At 50.5% G+C, this 21,919-nt stretch overlaps 1 protein-coding gene across 2 annotated transcripts in view; it reads right to left on the bottom strand.

Annotated features, from left to right (window-relative positions):
* The window catches only part of LOC123764825 (putative leucine-rich repeat-containing protein DDB_G0290503), a 210,886-nt gene that overhangs the window by 160,389 nt on the left and 28,578 nt on the right, over window positions 1–21,919 (bottom strand). For both annotated transcript variants that reach the window (XM_069302692.1, XM_045753014.2), the window contains exon 2: window positions 20,056–20,261. In XM_069302692.1, the coding sequence (XP_069158793.1) occupies window positions 20,056–20,260 (205 nt within the window). In that variant the 5' untranslated portion in view covers window position 20,261. The remainder of the gene's footprint in view (window positions 1–20,055; window positions 20,262–21,919) is intronic.

The following is a 21,919-nucleotide window of genomic DNA, read 5'->3' as shown; positions in this document are numbered from 1 at the left end:
CAGAGGAGGGGTGATGGAACGTTTTTCAGGGGGGTGATGGAACTTTTTCCAGGGGTGATGGAACATTTTCCAAGTGGGGGGTGATGGAACGTTTTCCAGGGAGATGGAACGTTTTCCAGGGGATGATGGAACGTTTTCCCGGGGGTGATGAAACGTTTTCCAAGGGGGGGTGATGGAACGTTTTCCAGGGAGATGGAACGTTTTCCAGGGAGTGATGGAACGTTTTCCAGGGTGGTGATGGAACGTTTTCCAGGGGATGATGGAACGTTTCCAGGGGATGATGGAACGTTTTCCAGGAGGGTGATGGAACGTTTTCCAGGGGGTGATGGAACGTTTTCAAGGGGGTGATGGAAAATTTTCCAGGGGGGGTGATGGAACGTTTTCCAGGAGTGGGATGGAACGTTTTCCAGGGGGGGGTGATAGAACGTTTTCCAGGAGGGGGATGGAACGTTTTCCAGGGGGGGTGACGGAACGTTTTCCAGGAGATGATGGAACGTTTTCAAGGGGGGGTTGATGGACCGTTTTCAAGAAGGGTGATGGAACGTTTTCCAAGAGGAGTAATGGAACGTTTTCCCTCGGGGTGATAAAACGTTTTCCAGGGGGGTGATGGAACGTTTTCAAGGGGAGTGATGGAACGTTTTCAAGGGAATATGGTTCCAGGGGGGTGATGGAACGTTTTCCAGGGGGGTGATGAAACGTTTTCCAGGGGGTGATGGAACGTTTTCAAGGAGGTGATGGAAAATTTTCCAGGGGGGGGGGTGATGGAACGTTTTCCCTCAGGGTGATAAAACGTTTTCCAGGGGGGTGATGGAACGTTTTCAAGGGGAGTGATGGAACGTTTTCAAGGGAATATGGTTCCAGGGGGGTGATGGAACGTTTTCCAGGGGGATGACGGAACGTTTTCCAGGGGGTTATGGAACGTTTTCAAGGGGGGTGATGGAACGTTTTCCAGGGTGATGGAACGTTTTCCAGAGTGATGGAACGGTTTCCAGGGGGGTGATGGAACGTTTTCCAGGGGGAGGGGGTGGTGATGGATCGTATCCCAGAGGAGGTGATAGAACGTTTTCCAGGGGGTGATGGAACGTTTTCCAGAGGGTGATGGAACGTTTTCCAGGGGGGAGATGGAACGTTTTCTAGGGGGTGATGGAACGCTTTCCAGAGGGGGTGCTGAAACGTTTTACACAGGGGTAATGGAACGTTTTCCAGGGGGGGTGATGGAACGTTTTCCAGGGGGGTCATGGAACGTTTTCCAGTGTGGTGATGGAACGTTTTCCAAGAGGAGTGATGGAACGTTTTCCCTCGGGGTGATAAAACGTTTTCCAGGGGGGGTGAAGGAACGTTTTCAAGGATAGTGATGGAACGTTTTCAAGGAGATATGGTGATGGAACGTTTTCCAGGGGGGTGATGAAACGTTTCCGAGAGGAGGTGATAGAACGTTTTCCAGGGGGGATGGAACGTTTTCCAGGGGGTGATGGAACGTTTTTAGGGGTTGATGGAATGTTTTCCAGGGGGGTGATGGAACGTTTTCCAGAGGGGGAGGGGTGATGGATCGTTTTCCACGGGGTGATGGAACGTTATCGAGAGGTTGATGGAACGTTTTCCAAGGGGAGTGATGGAACGTTTTCCAAGGGGAGTGATGTAACGTTTTCCAGGGAGGTGATGGAACGTTTTCCAGGAGGGTGATGGAACGTTTTCCAGGGGGGTGATGGAACGTTTTCCAGGGGGGTGATGGAAAGTTTTCAAGGGTTTTGATAGAACGTTTTCCAGGGGGGGGGTGATGGAACGTTTTACCTCGGGGTGATGGAACTTTTCCAGGAGGGAGGGTGATGGAACGTTTTCCAGGGGGTGATGAAACGTTTTCCAGGAGGAGGTGACGGAACGTTTTTTAGTGGGAGGTGATGGAACGTTTTCCATGGGGAGGTGATGGAACGTTTTCCAGGGAGGTGATGGAACGTTTTTTCAGGGGGAGGTGATGGGACGTTTTCCAGGGGGGGGGGGGGTGATGGAATGTTTTTCGGGGGGTGATAGAACGTTTTCCAAAGGGGTGATGGAACGTTTTCCAGGGAGGTGATGGAACGTTTCCCAGGGGGGTGATGAAACGTTTTCCAGGGGATGATGGTACGTTTTCTAGGGGATGATTAACGTTTTCCAGGGGATGATGGAACGATTTCCAGGGGAGGTGATGGAACTTTTCCAGGGGGGTGATGAAACGTTTTCCAGGGGGTGATGGAACGTTTTCCAGGGGGTTGATGGAACATTTTCCAGGGGATGATGGAACGTTTTCATGGGGGTGACGGAACGTTTTCCTGGGGGTGATGGAACGTTTTTAAAGGGGTGATGGAACGTTTTCCAGGGGGGTGACGGAACGTTTTCCAGGGGGGTGATGGAACGTTTTCCAGGGGGGTGATGGAACTTTTTTCCAGGGGAGGTGAGGGAACGTTTTCCAGGGGGTGATGAAACGTTTTCCCTAGGGTGATAGAACGTTTTCCATGGGATGATGGAAGATTTTCCAGGGAAGGGGGGTGATGGAACGTTTTCCAGGGGGTGATGGAACGTTTTCCATGGAGATGGAACGTTTTCCAAGAGGGTGATGGAACGTTTTCCAAGAGGGTGATGGAACGTTTTCCGGGGGGGGATGATGGAACGTTTTCCAGGGGAGGGTGATGGAACGTTATCCAAGGGGTGATAGAACGTTTCCCAGGGGGGTGATGGAACGTTTTCCAGGGGTGATGGAACGTTTTCCAGGGGGAGGTGATGGAACGTTTTCCAGGTGGGTGATGGAACGTTTTCCAGGGGGTAATGGAACGTTTTCCAGGGGAGTGATGGAACGTTTTCAAGGGGATATGGTGATGGAACGTTTTCCAGGGGGGTGATGGAACGTTTTCCAGGAGGGTGATGGAACGTTTTCCAGGGGGGTGATGGAACGTTTTCCAGGGGGGTGATGGAACGTTTTCCAGGAGGGTGATGGAACGTTTCCGAGAGGAGGTGATAGAACGTTTTCCAGGGGGGATAGAACGTTTTCCAGGGGGTGCTGGAACGTTTTTTAGGGGTTGATTGAACGTTTTCCAGGGGGTGATGGAACGTTTTCCAGAGGGTGAGGTGATGGATCGTTTTCCACGGGGTGATGGAAAGTTTTCCAGAGGTTGATGGAACGTTTTCCAAGGGGAGTGATGGAACGTTTTCCAAGGGGAGTGGTGGAACGTTTTCCAGGGGGGTTATGGAACGTTTTCCAGGGGGGTGATGGAACGTTTTCCAGGGGGGTGATGGAACGTTTTCCAGGGAGGTGATGGAACGTTTTTCAGGGGGAGGTGATGGAACGTTTTCCAGGGGGGTGGGTGATGGAACGTTTACAGGGGGTAATGGAACGTTTTCCAGGGGGTGATGGAACGTTTTCCAGGGGGGGTCATGGAACGTTTTCCAGGGTGGTGATGGAACGTTTTCCAAGAGAAGTGATGGAACGTTTTCCCTCGGGGTGATAAAACGTTTTCCAGGGGGGTTGATGGAACGTTTTGAAGGGGAATGATGGAACGTTTTCAAGGATATGTGGTGATGGAACGTTTTCCAGGGGTTATGGAACGTTTTCCAGAGGGGTGATGGAACGTTTTCCAGGAAGGTGATGGAACGTTTCCAAGAGGTGATAGAACGTTTTCCAGGGGGGATGGAACGTTTTCCAGGGGGTGATGGAACGTTTTCCAGAGGGGGAAGTGATGGATCGTTTTGCACGGGGTGATGGAACGTTTTCCAGGGGGGATATGGAAAGTTTTCCAGGGGGGTGATGGAAGGTTTTCCAAGGGGAGTGATGGAACGTTTTCCAAGGGGAGTGATGTAACGTTTTCCAGGGAGGGTGATGGAACGTTTTCCAGGGGGGTTATGGAACGTTTTCCTGGGGGGTGATGGAACGTTTTCCAGGGGGGTGATGGAAAGTTTTTTAGGGGGATGATGGAACGTTTTCCAGGGGGGGGTGATGGAACGTTTTACCTCGGGGTGATGGAACGTTTTCCATGAGGGAGGATGATGGAACGTTTTCCAAGGGGTGATGAAACGTTTTCCAGGAGGTGGTGACGGAACGTTTTTCAGGGGGAGGTGATGGAACGTTTTCCAGGGGGAGGTGATGGAACGTTTTCCAGGGAGGTGATGGAACGTTTTTCAGGTTGGGGGGTGATGGAACGTTTCTCGGGGGGGGGGGTGATGGAACGTTTTCCAAGGGATGATGGAACTTTTTCCAGGTGGGTGATGGAACGTTTCCCAAGGGGGGTGATGAAACGTTTTCCAGGGGAGTGATGGAACGTTTTCAAGGGGATATGGTGATGGAACGTTTTCCAGGGGGGTGATGGAACGTTTTCCAGGAGGGTGATGGAACGTTTTCCAGGGGGGTGATGGAACGTTTTCCAGGGGGGTGATGGAACGTTTTCCAGGAGGGTGATGGAACGTTTCCGAGAGGAGGTGATAGAACGTTTTCCAGGGGGGATAGAACGTTTTCCAGGGGGTGCTGGAACGTTTTTTAGGGGTTGATTGAACGTTTTCCAGGGGGTGATGGAACGTTTTCCAGAGGGTGAGGTGATGGATCGTTTTCCACGGGGTGATGGAAAGTTTTCCAGAGGTTGATGGAACGTTTTCCAAGGGGAGTGATGGAACGTTTTCCAAGGGGAGTGGTGGAACGTTTTCCAGGGGGGTTATGGAACGTTTTCCAGGGGGGTGATGGAACGTTTTCCAGGGGGGTGATGGAACGTTTTCCAGGGAGGTGATGGAACGTTTTTCAGGGGGAGGTGATGGAACGTTTTCCAGGGGGGTGGGTGATGGAACGTTTACAGGGGGTAATGGAACGTTTTCCAGGGGGTGATGGAACGTTTTCCAGGGGGGGTCATGGAACGTTTTCCAGGGTGGTGATGGAACGTTTTCCAAGAGAAGTGATGGAACGTTTTCCCTCGGGGTGATAAAACGTTTTCCAGGGGGGTTGATGGAACGTTTTGAAGGGGAATGATGGAACGTTTTCAAGGATATGTGGTGATGGAACGTTTTCCAGGGGTTATGGAACGTTTTCCAGAGGGGTGATGGAACGTTTTCCAGGAAGGTGATGGAACGTTTCCAAGAGGTGATAGAACGTTTTCCAGGGGGGATGGAACGTTTTCCAGGGGGTGATGGAACGTTTTCCAGAGGGGGAAGTGATGGATCGTTTTGCACGGGGTGATGGAACGTTTTCCAGGGGGGATATGGAAAGTTTTCCAGGGGGGTGATGGAAGGTTTTCCAAGGGGAGTGATGGAACGTTTTCCAAGGGGAGTGATGTAACGTTTTCCAGGGAGGGTGATGGAACGTTTTCCAGGGGGGTTATGGAACGTTTTCCTGGGGGGTGATGGAACGTTTTCCAGGGGGGTGATGGAAAGTTTTTTAGGGGGATGATGGAACGTTTTCCAGGGGGGGGTGATGGAACGTTTTACCTCGGGGTGATGGAACGTTTTCCATGAGGGAGGATGATGGAACGTTTTCCAAGGGGTGATGAAACGTTTTCCAGGAGGTGGTGACGGAACGTTTTTCAGGGGGAGGTGATGGAACGTTTTCCAGGGGGAGGTGATGGAACGTTTTCCAGGGAGGTGATGGAACGTTTTTCAGGTTGGGGGGTGATGGAACGTTTCTCGGGGGGGGGTGATGGAACGTTTTCCAAGGGATGATGGAACTTTTTCCAGGTGGGTGATGGAACGTTTCCCAAGGGGGGTGATGAAACGTTTTCCAGGTGATGGAACGTTTTCTAATGGATGATGGAACGTTTTCCTGGGGATGATGGAACGTTTTCCAGGGGGAGGTGATGGAACGTTTTCCAGGAAGGTGATGAAACGTTTTCCAGAAAGGTGATGAAACGTTTTCCTGGGGGTGATGGAACGTTTTCAATGGGGGGTGATAGAACGTTTTCCAGGGGGGTAATAGAACGTTTTCCAGGGGGTGATGGAACGTTTTCCAGGTGGGCGATAGAACGTTTTCCAGGGGTTGATGGAACGTTTTCCTGGAAGGTGATGAAACGTTTTCCAGTAAGGTGATGAAACGTTTTCCTGGGGGTGATGGAACGTTTTCAATGGGGGGTGATAGAACGTTTTCCAGGGGGGTGATAGAACGTTTTCCAGGGGGTGATGGAACGTTTTCCAGGAGGGCGAAAGAACGTTTTCCAGGGGGTTGATGGAACGTTTTCCTGGAAGGTGATGAAACGTTTTCCTGGGGGTGATGGAACGTTTTCAAAGGGGGGTGATAAAACGTTTTCCAGGGGGGTGATAGAACGTTTTCCAGGGGGTGATGGAACGTTTTCCAGGGGGCGATAGAACGTTTTCCAGGGGTTGATGGAACGTTTTCCAGGGGGTGATGGAACGTTTTCCAGGGAGGTGATGGAACGTTTTCAAAGGGGTGATGGAACGTTTTCCCGGGGGTGATAGAACTTTTTCCATAGGAGGTGATAGAACGTTTTCCAGGAGGGGGTGATTGAACGATTTCCAGGGAGGTGATGGAACGTTTTCCAGGAAAGTGATGAAACGTTTTCCAGGAAGGTGATGAAACGTTTTCCTGGGGGTGATGGAACGTTTTCAATGGGGGGTGATAGAACGTTTTCCAGGGGGGTAATAGAACGTTTTCCAGGGGGTGATGGAACGTTTCCCAGGGGGGCGATAGAACGTTTTCCAGGGGTTATGGAACGTTTTTCTGGAAGGTAATGAAACGTTTTCCCGGGGGTGATGGAACGTTTTCAATGGGGGGTGATAGAACGTTTTCCAGGGGAGTGATAGAACGTTTTCCAGGGGGTGATGGAACGTTTTCCAGGGGGTGATGGAACGTTTTGAAAGGGGGGTGATAGAACGTTTTCCAGGGGGGTGATAGAACGTTTTCCAGGGGGTGATGGAACGTTTTCCAGGGGGCGATAGAACGTTTTCCAGGGGTTGATGGAACGTTTTCCAGGGGGTGATGGAACGTTTTCCAGGGAGGTGATGGAACGTTTTCAAAGGGGTGATGGAACGTTTTCCCGGGGGTGATAGAACGTTTTCCATAGGAGGTGATAGAACGTTTTCCAGGAGGGGGTGATGGAACGATTTCCAGGGAGGTGATGGAACGTTTTCAGGTGAAGGAACGTTTTCCAGGGGGTGATGGAACGTTTTCCAGGTGGGGTGATGGAACGTTTTCCAGGGGGGTGATGTAACGTTTTCCACGGGGTGATGGAACGTTTTCCAAGGGGTGATGGAACGCTTTCCAGGGGGGTGATGGAACGTTTTCAATGGAGTGATGGAACGTTTTCCAGAGGAGGGGTGATGGAACGTTTTTCAGGGGGGAGATGGAACGTTTTCCAGGGGGTGATGGACCGTTTTCCAGGGGGTGATGGAACGTTTTCCAGGGAGGTGATGGAACGTTTTCAAAGGGGTGATGGAACGTTTTCCCGGGGGTGATAGAACGTTTTCCATATGAGGTGATAGAAAGTTTTCCAGGAGGGGGGTGATGGAACAATTTCCAGGGAGGTGATGGAACGTTTTCCAGGGGGTGATGGAACGTATTCCAGGGGGTGATGGAACGTTTTCCAGGGAGTGATGGAACGTTTTCCAGAGGAGGGGTGATGGAACGTTTTTCAGGGGGGTGATGGAACTTTTTCCAGGGGTGATGGAACATTTTCCAAGTGGGGGGTGATGGAACGTTTTCCAGGGAGATGGAACGTTTTCCAGGGGGTGATGGAACGTTTTCCCGGGGGTGATGAAACGTTTTCCAAGGGGGGGTGATGGAACGTTTTCCAGGGAGATGGAACGTTTTCCAGGGAGTGATGGAACGTTTTCCAGGGTGGTGATGGAACGTTTTCCAGGGGATGATGGAACGTTTCCAGGGGATGATGGAACGTTTTCCAGGAGGGTGATGGAACGTTTTCCAGGGGTGATGGAACGTTTTCAAGGGGGTGATGGAAAATTTTCCTGGGGGGGTGATGGAACGTTTTCCAGGAGTGGGATGGAACGTTTTCCAGGGGGGGTGATAGAACGTTTTCCAGGAGGGGGATGGAACGTTTTCCAGGGGGGGTGACGGAACGTTTTCCAGGAGATGATGGAACGTTTTCAAGGGGGGGTTGATGGACCGTTTTCAAGAAGGGTGATGGAACGTTTTCCAAGAGGAGTAATGGAACGTTTTCCCTCGGGGTGATAAAACGTTTTCCAGGGGGGTGATGGAACGTTTTCAAGGGGAGTGATGGAACGTTTTCAAGGGAATATGGTTCCAGGGGGGTGATGGAACGTTTTCCAGGGGGGTGATGAAACGTTTTCCAGGGGGTGATGGAACGTTTTCAAGGAGGTGATGGAAAATTTTCCAGGGGGGGGGGTGATGGAACGTTTTCCCTCAGGGTGATAAAACGTTTTCCAGGGGGGTGATGGAACGTTTTCAAGGGGAGTGATGGAACGTTTTCAAGGGAATATGGTTCCAGGGGGGTGATGGAACGTTTTCCAGGGGGATGACGGAACGTTTTCCAGGGGGTTATGGAACGTTTTCAAGGGGGGTGATGGAACGTTTTCCAGGGTGATGGAACGTTTTCCAGAGTGATGGAACGGTTTCCAGGGGGGTGATGGAACGTTTTCCAGGGGGAGGGGGTGGTGATGGATCGTATCCCAGAGGAGGTGATAGAACGTTTTCCAGGGGGTGATGGAACGTTTTCCAGAGGGTGATGGAACGTTTTCCAGGGGGGGAGATGGAACGTTTTCTAGGGGGTGATGGAACGCTTTCCAGAGGGGGTGCTGAAACGTTTTACACAGGGGTAATGGAACGTTTTCCAGGGGGGGTGATGGAACGTTTTCCAGGGGGGTCATGGAACGTTTTCCAGTGTGGTGATGGAACGTTTTCCAAGAGGAGTGATGGAACGTTTTCCCTCGGGGTGATAAAACGTTTTCCAGGGGGGGTGAAGGAACGTTTTCAAGGATAGTGATGGAACGTTTTCAAGGAGATATGGTGATGGAACGTTTTCCAGGGGGGTGATGAAACGTTTCCGAGAGGAGGTGATAGAACGTTTTCCAGGGGGGATGGAACGTTTTCCAGGGGGTGATGGAACGTTTTTAGGGGTTGATGGAATGTTTTCCAGGGGGGTGATGGAACGTTTTCCAGAGGGGGAGGGGTGATGGATCGTTTTCCACGGGGTGATGGAACGTTATCCAGAGGTTGATGGAACGTTTTCCAAGGGGAGTGATGGAACGTTTTCCAAGGGGAGTGATGTAACGTTTTCCAGGGAGGTGATGGAACGTTTTCCAGGAGGGTGATGGAACGTTTTCCAGGGGGGTGATGGAACGTTTTCCAGGGGGGTGATGGAAAGTTTTCAAGGGTTTTGATAGAACGTTTTCCAGGGGGGGGTGATGGAACGTTTTACCTCGGGGTGATGGAACTTTTCCAGGAGGGAGGGTGATGGAACGTTTTCCAGGGGGTGATGAAACGTTTTCCAGGAGGAGGTGACGGAACGTTTTTTAGTGGGAGGTGATGGAACGTTTTCCAAGGGGAGGTGATGGAACGTTTTCCAGGGAGGTGATGGAACGTTTTCCAGGGAGGTGATGGAACGTTTTTTCAGGGGGAGGTGATGGGACGTTTTCCAGGGGGGGGGGGTGATGGAATGTTTTTCGGGGGGTGATAGAACGTTTTCCAAAGGGGTGATGGAACGTTTTCCAGGGGGGTGATGGAACGTTTCCCAGGGGGGTGATGAAACGTTTTCCAGGGGATGATGGTACGTTTTCTAGGGGATGATGGAACGTTTTCCAGGGGATGATGGAACGATTTCCAGGGGAGGTGATGGAACGTTTTCCAGGGGGTGATGAAACGTTTTCCAGGGGGTGATGGAACGTTTTTTCAGGGGGAGGTGATGGAACGTTTTCCAGGGGGGGGGGTGATGGAATGTTTTTCGGGGGATGATAGAACGTTTTCCAAAGGGGTGATGGAACGTTTTCCAGGGGGGTGATGGAACGTTTCCCAGGGGGGTGATGAAACGTTTTCCAGGGGATGATGGTACGTTTTCTAGGGGATGATGGAACGTTTTCCAGGGGATGATGGAACGATTTCCAGGGGAGGTGATGGAACGTTTTCCAGGGGGTGATGAAACGTTTTCCAGGGGGTGATGGAACGTTTTCCAGGGGGGTGATGGAACGTTTTCCAAGGGAGGTGATGGAACGTTTTCTAGGGAGTGATGGCACGTTTTCCAAGAAAGGAGGGGTGATGGAACGTTTTCCATAGGAAGTGATGGAACGTTTTCCAGGGGGGGTGACGGAACGTATTCCAGGGGGGTGATGGAACGTTTTCCAGGGGGATGATGGAACGTTTTCCAGAGGGGTGATGGAACTTTTTCCAGGGGAGGTGAGGGAACGTTTTCTAGGAGGTAATGAAACGTTTTCCCGGGGGTGATAGAACGTTTTCCAGGTGGGGTGATGGAACGTTTTCCAGGAAGGTGATGGAACGTTTTCCAAGAGGAGTGATGGAACGTTTTCCCTCGGGGTGATAAAACGTTTTCCAGGGGGGGTGAAGGAACGTTTTCAAGGATAGTGATGGAACGTTTTCAAGGAGATATGGTGATGGAACGTTTTCCAGGGGGGTGATGAAACGTTTCCGAGAGGAGGTGATAGAACGTTTTCCAGGGGGGATGGAACGTTTTCCAGGGGGTGATGGAACGTTTTTAGGGGTTGATGGAATGTTTTCCAGGGGGGTGATGGAACGTTTTCCAGAGGGGGAGGGGTGATGGATCGTTTTCCACGGGGTGATGGAACGTTATCCAGAGGTTGATGGAACGTTTTCCAAGGGGAGTGATGGAACGTTTTCCAAGGGGAGTGATGTAACGTTTTCCAGGGAGGTGATGGAACGTTTTCCAGGAGGGTGATGGAACGTTTTCCAGGGGGGTGATGGAACGTTTTCCAGGGGGGTGATGGAAAGTTTTCAAGGGTTTTGATAGAACGTTTTCCAGGGGGGGGGGGTGATGGAACGTTTTACCTCGGGGTGATGGAACTTTTCCAGGAGGGAGGGTGATGGAACGTTTTCCAGGGGGGTAATGGAACGTTTTCCAGGAGGAGGTGACGGAACGTTTTTTAGTGGGAGGTGATGGAACGTTTTCCAAGGGGAGGTGATGGAACGTTTTCCAGGGAGGTGATGGAACGTTTTTTCAGGGGGAGGTGATGGGACGTTTTCCAGGGGGGGGGTGATGGAATGTTTTTCGGGGGGTGATAGAACGTTTTCCAAAGGGGTGATGGAACGTTTTCCAGGGGGGTGATGGAACGTTTCCCAGGGGGGTGATGAAACGTTTTCCAGGGGATGATGGTACGTTTTCTAGGGGATGATGGAACGTTTTCCAGGGGATGATGGAACGATTTCCAGGGGAGGTGATGGAACGTTTTCCAGGGGGTGATGAAACGTTTTCCAGGGGGTGATGGAACGTTTTTTCAGGGGGAGGTGATGGAACGTTTTCCAGGGGGGGGGGGTGATGGAATGTTTTTCGGGGGATGATAGAACGTTTTCCAAAGGGGTGATGGAACGTTTTCCAGGGGGGTGATGGAACGTTTCCCAGGGGGGTGATGAAACGTTTTCCAGGGGATGATGGTACGTTTTCTAGGGGATGATGGAACGTTTTCCAGGGGATGATGGAACGATTTCCAGGGGAGGTGATGGAACGTTTTCCAGGGGGTGATGAAACGTTTTCCAGGGGGTGATGGAACGTTTTCCAGGGGGGTGATGGAACGTTTTCCAAGGGAGGTGATGGAACGTTTTCTAGGGAATGATGGCACGTTTTCCAAGAAAGGAGGGGTGATGGAACGTTTTCCATAGGTAGTGATGGAACGTTTTCCAGGGGGGGTGACGGAATGTATTCCAGGGGGGTGATGGAACGTTTTCCAGGGGGATGATGGAACGTTTTCCAGAGGGGTGATGGAACTTTTTCCAGGGGAGGTGAGGGAACGTTTTCTAGGAGGTAATGAAACGTTTTCCCGGGGGTGATAGAACGTTTTCCAGGTGGGGTGATGGAACGTTTTCCAGGAAGGTGATGGAACGTTTTCCAGGGGGAGGGGGGTGATGGAACCTTTTCTAGTGGGATGAAAGAACGTTTTCCAGGGGGGTAATGGAACGTTTTCCAGGGTGAGGGGGTGATGGAACGTTTTCTAGGGGGGGTGATGGAACGTTTTCCATGGGGAGGGGGGTGATGGAACGTTTTCTTTGGGGGTGATGGAACGTTTTCCAGGGAGGTGATGGAACGTTTTTCAGGGGGAGGTGATGGGACGTTTTCCAGGGGGGGGGTGATAGAACGTTTTTCGTGGGGTGATGGAACGTTTTCCAGGGGGGTGATGGAACGTTTCCCAAGGAGGTGATGAAACGTTTTCCAGGGGATGATGGAACGTTTTCTACGGGATGATGGAACGTTTTCCAGGGGATGATGGAACGTTTTCCAGGGGGGTGATGAAACGTTTTCCAGGGGGTGATGGAATGTTTTCCATGGGGGTGATGGAACGTTTTGCAAAGGGAGGTGATGGAACGTTTTCCAGGGAGTGATGGCACGTTTTCCAAGAAAGGAGGGGTGATGGATCGTTTTCCATAGGAAGTTATGGAACGTTTTCCAGGGGGGTGACGGAACGTTTTCCAGGGGGGTGATGGAACTTTTTCCAGGGGAGGTGAGGGAACGTTTTCCAGGGGGTGATGAAACGTTTTCCCGGGGGTGATAGAACGTTTTCCAATGGGTGATGGACCGTTTTCCAGGAGGGGGTGATTGAACGATTTCCAGGGAGGTGATGGAACGTTTTCCAGGGGGGGGGGTGATGGAACGTTTTCCAGGGAGGGTGATGGAATATTTTCCAGGGGATGATGGAACGTTTTCCAGGTGGGGTGATGAAACGTTTTCCAGGGAGGTGATGGAACGTTTTCCAGGGGGAGAGGGGTGATGGAATCTTTTCTAAGGGGATGAAGGAACGTTTTCCAGGGGGGTAATGGAACGTTTTTCAGGGGGAGGGGGTGATGGAACGTTTTCTAGGGGGGTGATGGAACGTTTTCCAGGGGGAGGGGGGTGATGGAACGTTTTCCAGCGGGAGGGGGGTGATGGAACGTTTTCTTTGGGGGGTGATGGAACGTTTTCCAGGGAGGTGATGGAACGTTTTTCAGGGGGAGGTGATGGGACGTTTTCCAGGGGGGGAGGTGATGGAACGTTTTTCGTGGGGTGATGGAACGTTTTCCAGGGGGATGATGGAATTTTCCCAAGGGGGTGATGAAACGTTTTCCAGATGATGGAACGTTTTCTAGGGGATGATGGAACGTTTTCCAGGGGATGATGGAACGTTTTCTAGGGGGAGGTGATGGAACGTTTTCCAGGGGGGTGATGAAACGTTTTCCAGGAGGTGATGGAACGTTTTCAAGGGGGGTGATAGAACGTTTTCCAGGAGGGTGATGGAACGTTTTCCAGGGGGTGATGGAACGTTTTCCAGGGGGATGATGGAACGTTTTCCAGGGGGGTGATGGAACGTTTTCCAGGGGGTGATGGAACGTTTCAGGGGGTTGATGGAACGTTTTCAAAGGGGTGATGGAACGTTTTCCAGGGGTTGATGGAACGTTTTCCAGAGGGGTGACGGAACATTTTCCAGGGGAGTGATGGAACGTTTTCAAGAGGGAGGTGATGGAACGTTTTCCAAGAGAGGAGGAGATGATTGAACGTTTTCTAGGGGATGATGGAACGTTTTCCAGGGGGAGGTGATGGAACGTTTTCCAGGGGGTGATGAAACGTTTTCCCGGGGGTGATAGAACGTTTTCCAGGGGGTGATGGAACGTTTTCCAGGAGGGGGGTGATGGAACGATTTCCAGGGAGGTGATGCAACGTTTTCCAGGGGGGTTGATGAAACGTTTTCCAGGGAGGGTGATGGAACATTTTCCAGGGGGTGATGGAACGTTTTCCAGGGGGATGATGGAACGTTTTCCAGGGGTAGGGGGGTGATGGAACCTTTTCTAGGGGGTGAAGGAACGTTTTCCAGGGGGGTTATGGAACGTTTTCTAGGGGGAGCGGGGTGATGGAACGTTTTCTAGGGGGTGATGGAACGTTTTCTAGGGGGGGTGATGGAACGTTTTCCAGGGGGGTGATGGAACGTTTTCCAGGGGGTGATGGAACGTTTTCCAGGGGGGTGATGGAACGTTTTCCAGGGGGAGGGGGGTAATAGAACGTTTTATAGGGGGGGTGATGGAACGTTTTCCAGGGGGGTTACCTTGAGGTGCTTCCGGGGCTTAGCGTCCCCGCGGCCCGGTCGTCTACCAGGCCTCCTGGTTGCCGGACTGATCAACCAGGCTGTTGGACGCGGCTGCTCGCAGCCTGACGTATGAGTCACATCACAGGGGGGTGATGGAACGTTTTCCAGGGAGTGATGGCACGTTTTCCAAGAGAGGAGGAGATGATTGAACGTTTTCTAGGGGATGATGGAACGTTTTCCAGGGGGAGGTGAGGGAACGTATTCCAGGGGGTGATGAAACGTTTTCCCGGGGGTGATGGAACGTTTTCCAGGGGGGTGATGGATCGTTTTCCAGGAGGGGGTGAAGGAACGTTTTCCAGGGAGGTCATGGAACGTTTTCCAGGAGGGGGGTGATGGAACGTTTTCCAGAGGGGGTGATGGAACATTTTCCAGGTGGGGTGATGGAACGTTTTAAAGTGGGGTGATGGAACGATTTCCAGGGGGACGGGGGTGATGGCACGTTTTCCAGGGGGATCGAGGTGATAGAACGTTTTCCAGGGGGACGGGGGTGATGGAACGTTTTTTAGGGTGTTGATGGAACGTTTTCCAGGGGGGTGATGGAACGTATTCCAAGGAGATGGAACGTTTTCCAGGGGGTGATGGAACGTTTTCCATGGAAGGTAATGGAACGTTTTCCAGGGGGTGATGGAACGTTTTCCACGGGGTGATGGAACGTTTTCCAGGGGGTGATGGAACGCTTTCCAAGGGGGGGGAGATGGAACGTTTTCCATGGGGTGATGGAACGTTTTCCAGAGGAGGGGGGTGATGGAACGTTTTCCAGAGAGATGGAACGTTTTCCAGAGGGTGACGGAACGTTTTCCAGGGGGTGATGGAACGTTTTCCAGGGGGGGTGATGGAACGTTTTCCAGAGAGGGTTAATGGAACGTTTTCCCGGGGTGATAGAACGTTTTCCAGGGGGTGATGGAACGTTTTCCAGGGAGATGGAACGTTTTCCAGGGGATGATGGAACGTTTTCCAGAAGGTGTTAGAACGCTTTCCAGGGGGGTGATGGAACGTTTTCCAGAGAGGGTTAATGGAACGTTTTCCCGGGGTGATAGAACGTTTTCCAGGGGGTGATGGAACGTTTTCCAGGGAGATGGAACGTTTTCCAGGGGATGATGGAACGTTTTCCAGAAGGTGTTAGAACGTTTTCCAGGGGGGTGATGGAACGTTTTCCAGGGGGTGATGGAACGTTTTCCAGGAGGGGGTGAAGGAACGTTTTCCAGGGAGGTGATGGAACGTTTTCCAGAAGGTGTTAGAACGTTTTCCAGGGGGGTGATGGAACGTTTTCCAGGGGGTGATGGAACGTTTTCCAGGAGGGGGTGAAGGAACGTTTTCCAGGGAGGTGATGGAACGTATTCCAGGAGGAGGGTGATGGAATATTCTCCATTAGGTGATGGAACATTTTCCAGGTGGGGTGATGGAACGTTTTAAAGTGGGGTGATGGAACGTTTTCCAGGGGGACGGGGGTGATGGAACGTTTTCCAGGGGGACCGAGGTGATGGAACGTTTTCCAGGGGGACGGGGGTGATGGAACGTTTTTTAGGGTGTTGATGGAACGTTTTCCAGGGGGGTGATGGAACGTTTTCCAAGGAGATGGAACGTTTTCCAGGGGGTGATGGAACGTTTTCCATGGAAGGTAATGGAACCTTTACCAGGGGGTGATGGAACGTTTTCCACGGGGTGATGGAACGTTTTCCAGGGGGTGATGGAACGCTTTCCAGGGGGGGGGAGATGGAACGTTTTCCATGGGGTGATGGAACGTTTTCCAGGGGGTGATGGAACGCTTTCCAAGGGGGGAGATGGAACGTTTTCCATGGGGTGATGGAACGTTTTCCAGAGGAGGGGGGTGATGGAACGTTTTCCAGAGGAGGGGGTGATGGAACGTTTTCCAGAGAGATGGAACGTTTTCCAGAGGGTGACGGAACGTTTTCCAGGGGATGATGGAACGTTTTCCAGGGGGGGTGATGGAACGTTTTCCAGAGAGGGTTAATGGAACGTTTTCCCGGGGGTGATAGAACGTTTTCCAGGGGGTGATGGAACGTTTTCCAGGGAGATGGAACGTTTTCCCGGGGATGATGGAACGTTTTCCAGATGGTGTTAGAACGTTTTCCAGGGGGGTGATGGAACGTTTTCCAGGGGAGGTGATGGAACGTTTTCCAGAGGGTAATGGAACGTTTTCCCGGGGGTGATAGAACGTTTTCCAGGGGGTGATGGAACGTTTTCCAGGAAGGTGATGGAACGTTTTCCAGGGGAAGGTGATGGAACGTTTTCCATGAGAAGGTGATGGAACGTTTTCCAGAGAGGGTTAATGGAACGTTTTCCAGGAGGGGGTGATGGAACGTTTTCCAGGGGGGTGATGGAACGTTTTCCAGGGGGTTGATGGAACGTTTTCCAGGAGGGGGGTGATGGAACGTTTTCCAGGGGGTGATGGAACGTTTTCCAGGGGTTGATGGAACGTTTTCCAGGGGAGGTGATGGAACGTTTTCCACGGGGTGGAATGTTTCTAGGGGGTGGAACGTTTTCCAGGAGGGTGATGGAACGTTTTCCAGGGGGGTGATGGAAAATTTTCCAGTGGGGGGGGGGTGATGGAACGTTTTCCAGGGGGGTGATGGAAAATTTTCCAGTGGGGGGGTGATGGAACGTTTTCCAGGGGGTGATGGAACATTTTCCAGGGGGGTGATGGAACGTTTTCCATAGGAGGTGATGGAACGTTTTCCAGGGGGTGATGGAACGTTTTCCAGGGGGTGATGGAACGTTTTCCAGGGGGGTAATGGAACGTTTTCCAGGGGGTTGATTTAACGTTTTCCAAGGGGGGTGTGATGGAACGTTTTCCAGGGGGTGATGGAACGTTTTCCAGTGGGGTGATGGAACGTTTTCCAGGGGGGTGATGGAACGTTTTCAGTGGGAGAATGATGGAACGTTTTCTAGGGGAGTGATGGAACATTTTCCAGGGGAGGTGATGGAACGTTTTCCAGGGGGCGATGAAACGTTTTCCCGGGGGTGATAGAACGTTTTCAGTGGGAGAATGATGGAACGTTTTCCAGGGGGGTGATGGAACATTTTCCAGGGGAGGTGATGGAACGTTTTCCAGGGGGTTACCTTAAGGTTACCTTGAGGTGCTTCCGGGGCTTAGCGTCCCCGCGGCCCGGTCGTCGACCAGGCCTCCTGGTTGCCGGACTGATGAACCAGGCTGTTGGACGCGGCTGCTCGCAGCCTGACGTACGAGTCACAGCCTGGTTGATCAGGTATCCTTTGGAGGTGCTTATCCAGTTCTCTCTTGAACACTGTGGGGGGTCGGCCAGTTATGCCCCTTATGTGTAGTGGAAGCGTGTTGAACAGTCTCGGGCCTCTGATGTTGGTAGAGTTCTCTCTCAGAGTGCCTGTTGCACCTCTGTTTTTCAACGGGGGTATTCTGCACATCCTGCCATGTCTTCTGGTCTTATGTGATGTTATTTCTGTGTGCAGGTTTGGGACCAGCCCCTCTAATATTTTCCACGTGTAAATTATTATGTATCTCTCCCGCCTGCGCTCAAGGGAGTACAGATTTAGGCTCTTTAGTCGGTCCCAATAGTTTAGATGTTTTACTGAGTGGATTCTAGCAGTAAAGGATCTCTGCACGCTCTCCAGGTCAGCAATTTCTCCAGCTGTGAAAGGGGCTGTCATTGTGCAGCAGTACTCCACTCTAGAGAGCACAAGCGTTTTGAAAAGTATCATCATCGGTATAGCATCTCTAGTGTGAAAAGTTCTTGTTATCCAACCTGTCATTTTTCTTGCAGTTGTGACGGCTACTTTATTGTGTTCTTTAAAGGTAAGGTCTTCCGACATGAGTACACCCAGATCCTTTACATTGCCTTTTCGTTCTATGTTATGATTTGCCTGAGTTTTGTACGTGGTTTCCGTTTTTATATTTTCATTTTTTCCATAGCGCATAAGCTGGAACTTATCTTCGTTAAACACCATATTATTTTCTGTAGCCCATAGAAAGACCTGATCTACATCTGACTGGAGGTTCGCCGTGTCCTCTATGTTGCCTACTCTCATGAAGATCCTAGTGTCATCTGCAAAGGATGATACAGTGCTATAGGTTGTGTTCTTGTCTATGTCCGAAATGAGGATGAGAAAAAGTACTGGAGCAAGCACAGTACCCTGGGGGACTGAGCTCTTCACGGTTGATGGGCTGGATTATATTTTGTTGACTATTACACATTGGGTTCTGTTGGTCAGGAAATTGTAGATCCATCTGCCTATTTTTCCGGTAATTCCTTTTGAACGCATTTTATGTGCAATAACACCATGGTCACATTTATCAAAAGCTTTTGCGAAATCTGTGTAAATTACATCAGCGTTTTGTTTGTCTTCCATAGCATCTAATGCCATATCATAGTGGTCCAGCAACTGTGACAGGCAAGAGCGCCCTGTTCTGAAGCCATGTTGTCCGGGGTTATGGAGATGCTGTGATTCCATGTATTTTGTGATCTTACTTCTTAGCACTCTCTCAAAAATTTTTATGATGTGCGATGTTAGCGCTATCGGTCTGTAATTTTTTGCCTCTGCCTTATTTCCTCCTTTATGAAGTGGTGCTATCTCTGCTGTTTTTAGTATATCAGGAATAACACCAGTATCTAGGCTTTGTCTCCACAGAATATGGAGGGCCTGCGATAGTGGTTTTTTACAGTTCTTTATGAATATGGAGTTCCAAGAATCCGGGCCTGGTGCAGAGTGCATAGGCATACTGTTTATGGCTTCTTCAAAATCTAGTGGGGATAGGGTGACGTCTGATATATGATTTGATGCTGGTATCGTATCCATGAAAAATTCATTTGGGTTATCAATCTTTAGTGTGTTTAATGGCTCGCTGAAAACAGAGTCGTACTGCGTCCTCAGTAGCTCGCTCATTTCTTTGTTGTCATCGGTGAAAGTTCCATCTCCCTTTCGCAGGGGCCCGATACTAGATGTGGTTTTTGATCTTGATTTTGCATAGGAGAAAAAATATTTCGGATTTCTTTCTATTTCACTGATGGCCTTTTGCTCTCTTTGCCTCTCCTGGGTTTTGTATGATTCTTGTAGCTTCCGTTCAATTGTTTCTATTTCTCTACCTAACCTTCTTCGCCGTTCTTGAGATAGGGTGCGACTCTCAAGTTTTTCCGCGATTCGTTTTCTTCGCCTATATAGGGAACGACGTTCCCGTTCCAATCTGCATCTCTTCCTCTTCTTTCTTAGAGGTATGCGGTTTGAACATATTTCTAGTGCTACTGAGCTTATTTTTTCCAGGCACTGGTTTAGGTTTTAGGGGTGACGGAACGTTTTCCAGGGGGTGATGGAACGTTTTCCAGGGGGGAGGGTGATGGAACGTTTTCCAGGGGAGTGATGGAACATTTTCCAGGGGGTGATAGAACGTTTTCCAGAGGGTGATGGAACGTTTTCCAGGGGGGTGCTGGAACGTTTTCCAGGGGAGGTGATGGAACGTTTTCCAGGGGGGGTGATGGAACGTTTTCCGGGGGGATGATGGAACGTTTTCCAGAAGGGTGCTGGAACGTTTTCCAGGGGGTGATGGAACGTTTTCCAGGGGGAAGGTGATGGAACGTTTTCCAGGGGGGTGATGGAACGTTTTCCAGGGGAGGTGATGGAACGTTTTCCAGAGGGGGTGATGGAACGTTTTCCAGAGGGGGTGATGGAACGTTTTCCAGGGGACACTGACCCTTTTAGTGTGCCCGAGAATTCCGTTTCTAGAAAACAAAATTTTTCAAAGAAATTTTTTAGGAAGCAATATATATATTTTAAACCAACAATTTATGATGCAAAAAAGTTATAACTTGTGAATGGGACCCCTCAGAGTGACCTCACCTGCTGTAGGGTCCGCCTGGTTGATGGTGATGGGGTGTAGTGGTGGTGGTGTCCGCGACCTGGGAGGTTGTGGTGGTGGTGCTGGCGCCGGCGCCGGCATCCTGACAGGGAGCCTCGGGGGCCTCGGGTACGTCTGCAGCGGCACCTGGGACTTGGGCAGCCCTGGCAACCCGTGCACGTTGCCGTACATTCCCTGCCGACCCATCCTGCAACACAAACATTGCTACACACATTCCCTGCCGACCCATCCTGCAACACTAACATTGCTACACACATTCCCTGCCGACCCATCCTGCAACACTAACATTGCTACACACATTCCCTGCCGACCCATCCTGCAACACTAACATTGCTACACACACCAGCAGCCTCTGCACAAGCGGTCTCGCAAGAGGAAGAAAGTTTAGACAACGTCCCTATCTAATCTTATCAATCTAATCACAATCGACTTGAGAATGGTCCAGGACGGACCGAAACGTCGTCGTCCCTTCATTTTGTAGTTTGTGGATTGGTCAACTTATCTATCTAATCTAATCTATCTAATCTAATCTATCTCATCTAATCTATCTAATCTAGTCTATCTAATCTAATCTCGACGAGAACAGGAAGCCGGTGGCTTGTCAAGGTCCTTCCATTTGTCCCGATGATTTTATGTCATCAGTAAAGACTGTGTCATGTCTTGGCAGTTATGACTTGGGCGGGTAGGCGGTTCCATGGGTTTATATCCCTGTGGGTGAAGAAGCTTTTCCCTCCTACATTGTGGCTTGTTGAGCTTGGACCCGTTGCTCCTTGTTCGTGTTACATCTCACTTGTTGAGCTTGGACCTGTTGCTCCTTGTTCGTGTTACATCTCACTTGTTGAGCTTGGACCCGTTGCTCCTTGTTCGTGTTACATCTCACTTGTTGAGCTTGGACCCGGTGCTCCTTGTTCGTGTTACATCTCACTTGTTGAGCTTGGACCCGTTGCTCCTTGTTCGTGTTACATCTCACTTGTTGAGCTTGGACCCGTTGCTCCTTGTTCGTGTTACATCTCACCTTCTGAACACGTTGTCCGGATCAACAACCTCCAAATTGTTCAGTATTTTAAGTTTAAATGAGATCCGCCGTGTCATGTCCGGTCTGTAGTGCTGTTAGCCCCGTGGCCCTCAACCGTTCCTGGTACGAGAGATGACTTAGCTATATAAATATATATTAAATTATAATTTATTTTGAGCGCTGCTGCTAATTTTGTAGTCTCCGTGGTGTAGTGGTAAGACACTCGCCTGGCGTTCCGCGAGCGCTATGTCATGGGTTCGTATCCTGGCCGGGGAGGATTTACTGGGCGCAATTCCTTAACTGTAGCCTCTGTTTAACGCAACAGTAAAATGTGTACTTGGATGAAAAAACGATTCTTCGCGGCAGGGGATCGTATTCCAGGGACCATAGGATTAAGGACTTGCCCGAAACGCTACGCGTACTAGTGGCTCTACAAGAATGTAACAACTCTTGTATATATCTCAAAAAAAAAAAAAAAAAAAAGCTCTGGAATGGTTTTTATTGTCCGGTGTTGCACTTCCTCCAAAACAGCTGTGTCTTTCTGAAGTACAGGTCGCCATGGTTGGTGGGCACTTTCTACCGCAGTTCCCACTTGTACAGTGATCAGAAGATTGTGACGCCAAGGTGGTTTTCTTCGTCAGTGTGCTGTAAGGCAGTACTGTTGATGTGAGAGTTGTGATGTGTGTTGTTATGCCCCACAAGCAACGTCTTGCACTTGTCCAGTTTACGAAGCATTTGTCAGTCTCCAGACCATCTGTGGAGTTCTTGTAGATCTCTTTGTAAGGTTTAATATTATTTTCACTTAACAGAATCAGCAGATTTTCTGGTAC

This window comes from Procambarus clarkii, chromosome 48 (genome assembly GCF_040958095.1).
Source record: "Procambarus clarkii isolate CNS0578487 chromosome 48, FALCON_Pclarkii_2.0, whole genome shotgun sequence".
Classification (NCBI taxonomy): Eukaryota; Metazoa; Arthropoda; class Malacostraca; order Decapoda; family Cambaridae; genus Procambarus; species Procambarus clarkii.
The sequence above is the reverse complement of the archived record's forward strand: the minus strand, read 5'-3'. Positions and strand labels throughout refer to the sequence as shown.